The sequence below is a fragment of the Myodes glareolus genome, chromosome 5 (genome assembly GCF_982192425.1).
Source record: "Myodes glareolus chromosome 5, mMyoGla1.1, whole genome shotgun sequence".
In the NCBI taxonomy this organism is placed as follows: domain Eukaryota; kingdom Metazoa; phylum Chordata; class Mammalia; order Rodentia; family Cricetidae; genus Myodes; species Myodes glareolus.
In genome coordinates, this window is record NC_142030.1 from 79786497 (window position 1) to 79793633 (window position 7137).

General features: G+C 38.2%; 1 protein-coding gene across 1 annotated transcript; it reads left to right on the forward strand.

Annotated features, from left to right (window-relative positions):
- The first annotated feature begins 1361 nt into the window (after window positions 1–1361).
- Window positions 1362–6118, forward strand: Rgs1 (regulator of G protein signaling 1). Its single transcript, XM_087906439.1, has 5 exons — window positions 1362–1588; window positions 1936–2016; window positions 2659–2720; window positions 4467–4630; window positions 5326–6118. The coding sequence occupies exons 1-5, from the start codon at window positions 1452–1454 to the stop codon at window positions 5509–5511; spliced, it is 630 nt and encodes a 209-aa protein (XP_087762565.1). The 5' UTR covers window positions 1362–1451; the 3' UTR covers window positions 5512–6118.
- Window positions 6119–7137: the final 1019 nt, after the last annotated feature.

The following is a 7137-nucleotide window of genomic DNA, read 5'->3' on the forward strand; positions in this document are numbered from 1 at the left end:
AGAATGATTCAGATAAAAAGTGTCAATCTTACGCTGCTTCCTGCGGGTAGTGGTGGTGAATCTTAAAATACTCTGATCAGTAAGGTAAGAGAAAAAAAAAGGAAAAAAACCTGAAATCATTATAATACAAAAAGAACCTCCAAATGCCATTGGGTTCATTTTCTGATGGCCGTCTACTGCTGAGTGTGGGGCCTGCCCTTAAGAGTGTTTCGTATTGCCCACAATACGAAATTGAAATACACTGGAGAACACTAAGTTTTCCTTTGTTAGAGGTTATCAATTGTAGATAACTTCTGAATCAGGAATGGGGGCAGTGTTGATTTCCCTTATGGACATTGGGACCCGATGTGGCCCAGACCTATGCAGGCCTGTCCATGCTACCATAGTCTATATGTGTCCATATGTTCATGAGCCATGTGGTTTAGAGGGCCTTGTTTCCTTGGTGGTCTCTATCCCCTCTGGCTCTTACACTCTTTCCTCCTCTGCAAGGTTTCCTAGAGGTGGAATTTGATAGAGACACCCCATTTAGGATTGAGGGTTCCACAGTCTCTCACTCTCTGTTCATTGTTTAAATGTGGGTCTTTTATTTGTTCCCATCTACTGCAGCAAGATGGTCCTCTATTGATGGGTTGGATGTTTTGTATATATATTATGGTTCCAGGTTTTGTGTTTTCTATGGAATTTTTGTGGGTGTGAATGAGTGTGTGTGTGTGTGTGTGTGTGTGTGTGTGTGTGTGTGTATCTGTGTCTGTGTCTATGTATGTTTCTTGTGTTTTTCCTTTGGCTCTTTCTCTTCTGTTTGCTATTCTGGTGTATTTGCTTTTATTGTATGCTATTTTTTAGATGCCTGTTTGTATCCTAGAGATAGAGAAAAAGAAAGAGTGTGGATTCTGGTGGATGAGGAAGTGAGGGGATCTTGGAAGACCTGGGGGAGGAGAACCCATAATCAGAATGCATTGTATGAAAAAAATTTATTTTCAATTTTTAAAAAGGGGGAAATATTTTGATCAAATGATTTTATAGTTAAGAACTACCCAAGGCATAGAAAGGGACACCACTCTAAAGTTGAATTCCCACATGACACATTAAATATAGCAAATGTGACACTGATCAGAACATAACGGTTTTCAGGAAGAAGCAAGCACTCCCTCAAACCAAAGACTGACGCTTCTGCCACAGACATCTGCCCTCCTCTGTATGTGTGTGTAATTTTCTTTGTGCCTTCCTAATCAAATGACCTGCTCTCATTTGGTTGGGTTTCAACCACAAGACATCACTGTGCACTTGTTTTTTTCTTCACGACACACGTCACAACACACCAAGAAAGGAGGAACTTCAGCGTCTGTGGTAACATCACTTGATAAACACACTCCCTGAACAGCAAGTGCCTGTCTGCCTACGCTATATAAAGCAGCAGACGCGGACTCACAGACACTCATTGTGAGAAGACCATGAGAGCTGCAGCCATCTCCATGCCAAGGCTGGACAAACTGCCAGGAATGTTCTTTTCTGCTAACCCAAAGGACGCGAAAGAACCTAACCATTCGCTTGTAGATGATAAGACGCAAAAGAAGAAGCCAAAGACTTTGTAAGTTCCTTCCAAGTCTCACTTAGGTTATCTTTTATTACCAAAAGAGCACGAACAAATGGAAGTAAATTTGGCATTTAGTTTATGTAGATAGGGCAATTATCTGTCGTGCCTTGTAACTGAGATTCAGTTTTACTCGAAAATAAATCGTAGTACAAGACAGTGAGTGGAAATCTTTCTGGACTTTGACTCCAAAAAAATGAGCTCTATTTTAAAACAGCAAAATATTGTATCATTTATATTTCATTGTTACTTTCTTCCTCAGATATTTTTGCTTTGTGTTCTTTTCTTTTTATAAATAATGTGAGCTTTCCTAGAAAATTGTTCATTTTTGCTGTGTTTTGTAGTGGAATGGATGTGAAAGCGTATTTGAGATCTATGATCCCACATCTGGAATCAGGAATGAGATCGTCCAAGTCCAAAGAAATGTAAGTACTGAACTGTTATGACTGTATAAGCAAAGACATGTATTACTGAATTGTTAGGAATGTATAAGCAAAGACATGTATGTACTGAATTGTTATGAATGTATAAGCACAGATATGTATGTACTGAATTGTTAGGAATGTATAAGCATCCTAAAAGATGACTGTCATCTTTGCAAAATACTGATCCTGCAGGCTTCTGGGCAGTGTGGTTCTGCCATGCAATTTCATCACTCGGGAGGCTGAGGCAGAGGGAGTATCATGAGGCCAGTATTGGTTAGGGTAAAGCCTTGTTCTTTTCTTTAAAAAAAGTACAAAAATTACTGAGTGCAATGAACTCCGTTTATTTTAGGCAACATGGCAAACAAGATTGAGCCACATTAGAGTTAATTGACATTAATTACAAAGATGTCCCAACAATTTTCTACTCATGGTGATATTGTTCAATTTTATCTGCTTGGATTTTTTATCTGTCTTGACAGATTTTTTTCATAACTATGGTAATCAAAGGGGATTTTATACATAAAATTTATAATAAAACTCAGCATAATAAGAATCTTAGTCATCAAAGGGTAGCAACCATTATTTTTTCTTCTGAGATTACACAAAACAGTTTAATAATTCATGTCATTTTATTAATTGTAGACTTTCTGCTGAGGAAGTAATACAGTGGTCTCAGTCTCTGGAAAAACTTCTTGCCAACCAGAGTAAGTATTCATGAACTAGCCATTGTTTGGGGGTCAGATCTTTAATTCGGTAGATTGGGTGTCTGATTAATGTATATTACCAAAGGAAGGAAGGAAGGAGCATTACGCAAAAAGTAGTAGATTAGTTTTTGTAAGGTCATTGGTAATTTCATCACAATAAGACTTGGTAGTATAGAACTAGATTTTACCACTGTCTTTTAGACAAATCTGCCAGGACAACTACAAACTACATGTTTTTGCGAATTCAAGAACAAAACTAAAATTATGTTGGGTTGTGGGGAAGATGGCTGATTGGTTTAAGAGTGCTTGCTGCTCTTAATGACTTTGTTTCCCTGTCCTTATTCCATCTGCCTCACAGTCATCCCATTTTTGGAGGATCTGGTGCCGTCTTCTGGCCTTTATGGGCACCTGCCGGCAGGCACTCCTACATGGAGACAGGCAAAGGGGGAGGGAGACACACAGACACACACACACATCTATCCAAAGAGAATATAAGCTTTCAAAAATCAAAATAAAGATAAATAAAATTATGTTGCAGTTTCAAAATTTTAAAAGACAAGAAAATATCACATCATAAGAATTACTATTTTACAGGTACTTTCAAAAACACGACTGTCCAAAGCAGTATTCATTTACTTAGTATTCTATCATTCACATGCTTAATAGCTTCCGTTCATCCACCTTATGTGGAAGGTATTTTAAAGGCACAAACTATTCGAATGCAAAGATACAGTTTATTACTGCCATAAAGATGTTTGGGGCCTATCTAGTACATTCTGCAGGTACGCAGAATGATGTATATTTTCATATAGGCAAGCTCATGAGAAAACTTGTGGGAGTTTTCTTCTGAAAGATAGGAAAGACTGAGACCAGTTCCCCTTCCCCATCTTAAGATTGCAGCACTCTTAGGGCTTGAGCTTTATTCAGAGGCACAACTTGATCTCAAGAATAAGTTCCAAGGACTGGAGGGATGGTTCAAGTGCTAAGAACACGGGTTGCTCTTCCAGAAGGACCCAGTTTCAATTCCCAGCACCCACATGGCAGCTCATGACTGTCTGGAACTCCATCCAGTTCCAGGAGATCCAACACCCTCACACAGACAAACATGCAGGAAAAACAACAGTGCACATAAAATAAAGTAATTTTAAAGCGAGAGAGAGTAAGTTCACCCATTCCTCCACAGGTGAGGTCTAAGAAATTCAGAATAATTTGATCATGTGATTACAAGACTTAGCTTAAAGTTTAACTAAGTAAATGGCATATAAATCTCAAGCACACTAGCAAACACAATCAGTGTACCAAGCTTGCAGGTAACACACAGACTTAACATTAGCTGACGACCATTGTTTGGATGAGGCAATTGTATTTTAATAATCAACATGATGTTATTACCCTCAGTTACTAACATTTCCTTGCGAAAAAAAAAAAGTCACTCTACACTCCTGCTCAGATGTTGATGTCTCTAAGTAATGACATTGTTCTATCATCACAAGAGCTCGAGTTCAGCCTAAATGCAGCAGGAAGCATAACACTTTTGCATGAATACACAAGGCAATGTGTGACTGTGGGTAACAGATTCCTCTTCCACACAAAATAGAATCCCCAAGGCTGCCTGCAAGTTATGGCGCAACTATTTTAGCGGTCACAATCTCACACATATAGGAATAGTAGAATTCGCTTATAAATTTCTTCTATGATGTATTCATTTACTGGCTCACTTAATTTACTCATCCCCTCTCTTTTTAGCTGGTCAAAGCGTCTTTGGAAATTTTCTAAAGTCTGAATTCAGTGAAGAGAATATTGAATTCTGGTTGGCTTGTGAAGACTATAAGAAAACAGAGTCTGATCTTTTGAGCAGCAAAGCAGAGAATATATACAAAGCCTTTGTGCACTCAGATGCTGTGAAACAAGTGAGTATTAAAGTCATTGTCATTAGCATCAGTGTGTGTAAATTTTCCCAAAGGAAAGAAGCGCATTCGGTACACAGGTTAGGTTGAAGTCCTCAGCATCATGCTTTTGGTTAGATACGGGAGTGCATTGTATGTTCAGTGCGCTGGGATTAGTCCCTCTATTTGTACAGAGATGAAAAATACTGATTTTTCAAAACTGTCCAACTTGATTGGGTGAGGAATGGAATGCGGTAACCCAAGCCCGATCAGTAGACTAAGGAACCCTTAATGGACTATTGTAACTCCCATAGGGATAAAATGCAGACTGGTGTAACACACAATTGAAACAGCAAAAACATGTGCAGCTATTTAGGAAAATACTCCCATTCGGTAAACCTAAAATGTCCAGAACACTTTGGTTTGGTATGCAGCTACTTTCTACGGATATTTAAGTTTTCATTTTTATTTAATTTTGGTCCTCCCAACTATGCCATAAACAGAAGCAGAAAACAAAACCTCTTTTGTTATATATTTTTATTTGTGGCTATCACACACCTAGTACAGGGCTGGCTTAGAATAGCAATTCAAGACATATCTGAAATGATTAAAATAGGAATGTAAAACCATTTTCTTAAGGCGCATCTGAAACAGCAATAGCATAGTAAAACGTATCATAAACAGCAAGTGCACATTAACTAACAAGCATTTCTTTTCAGATCAATATTGACTTTCGTACTCGAGAATCTACAGCCAAGAAGATTAAAGCACCAACCCCCACATCTTTTGACGAAGCACAAAAAGTCATATATACACTTATGGAAAAGGACTCTTATCCCAGGTTCCTGAAATCAAATATTTACTTAAATCTTCTAAATGACCTTCAGGCTAGTAGCTTAAAGTGAGGGCTTCCTGGCTGACAGGAACTAAAAGATGGTATCAAGGACAGAAGGAAACGCCAGCGACACTGCCTGCGTGATCATCTGGGCCCGGTGGAAGGACGAGCGACTCAGAACGGCTTAACAGGGAACCTATCCAGAGAGAGACTTGAGGGAGCATCGGCAGGAAGACGTGGAGAGACAACGGGAAGGAGATACTGTGATACTGTCATGAACACAGCAGGACTCTATTGGAACACCCTCAGACCTGGGAAGATCAGCTGACTGGCAACACAGAAACTATGGACACTTTGTATGAGACTGATCACCATGCGCTATAAGCTCAAGGACAGCGAACATATGTGCTGCACGTTGTTGTGTAGATTGTGTTGAACTCTTACCGTCCTCTTCCTGTGGATGGTCAGTCCAAAAGTATGAATTGTAAACCGCAGTTGCTATTACTGACACAAATAGTTTTGTTATTTGTTTATTTAATTGTATTTGGCTTGGAGTTGAGGAAGAGAATTGTGTATTTAACCTAAGCTATTATTCCTAAAACTAAGAAGTCATAACACATTTGTAAATTAATTTATCACAGAGTCAAAAATAAATGGGAGCTTTACATAAAAATATAGAGAGATATGCCTTCCTCTATTTTATCGCTATTTTGATTCTTTACTCTGACATTTAAAAAAAAATGAATGAGGACAACAATATGCTTGCTAGAACAAGGGAAAGTCCAGGAGGCCTCCACAAAGTACTGCAGGCAACCACAGCATGCTAAAAGTGGGAGAAATAATCTTAAATGCTCAGAGAAGAGTATTACAATACTTTATCCAATACCAAATGCTCACCCCTGAAAACATACATACAAGCAGCATTATACAGGTCTAGAATGGTGTATTTCTGTAAAATTTGGAATTTTAAATACATATATTCTTAAATTTCCATAGAAATCTGTGTGAAAAATTAGCAAAATAAGAGGCCATTAATTTGAAATGGAACAAGGGAAGTATATGGAAGGGCTTGGAAGAAGGGAATGTGAAAGTATTTCTTTACATTATAATCTCAAAAATAATAGAAATTTTAAAAATTGAAGCCAAGGATTTGTACTTTCTACGGTCTACTCAGTATTCCCCAACTAATACTATATTTTCTCTATTCTGTTGGTCAAAATTCACCAATTTTCTTTCTTCTATACAAACTCTTTAATTCAAGTTTCAAATTGATGAGAAATGATGGCATATTTGAAAGAGGAAGAAAAAGTTATTTTAAACTTAGGTGTATGTTCCTCGTGTAATGTTCACAACAAGGCTATGAAAAGAACACCTCATAAAGATTAAATGCCATGGTTAGCTAACTCTCAAAATTACTTTGTGTGTTAAAACACACCCCTATATGTGGCCCCATCCCAAACTGACTGATTCAGAATCTCTAACTGCTATAGTGTGTGGGTCTGTATTTCAAAGGAAACATCAAGTAATTCTGAAGACAATTTGACTGCCTGGGTCTCTGAGACATGGAATAAAGGAGAACTACTCTGTCGATATAGTCTGGGCACCTTCTACTGTGCAATACTGCCACCCACTGATCAGAAGTGTTCCCTAAAACACTACAGGCTACAATGGTTAAAGTGTCCCCTAGGTAAAAAAT

Bases quoted from the DNA above. Each gene is read 5' to 3' on its own strand.
- Rgs1 (XM_087906439.1), top strand. From the start codon at position 1,452: ATGAGAGCTGCAGCCATCTCCATGCCAAGGCTGGACAAACTGCCAGGA. The intron at 2,017-2,658 runs GTAAGTACTGAA...TATTAATTGTAG, and splicing joins TCGTCCAAGTCCAAAGAAAT to ACTTTCTGCTGAGGAAGTAA. The intron at 4,631-5,325 runs GTGAGTATTAAA...ATTTCTTTTCAG, and splicing joins ACTCAGATGCTGTGAAACAA to ATCAATATTGACTTTCGTAC.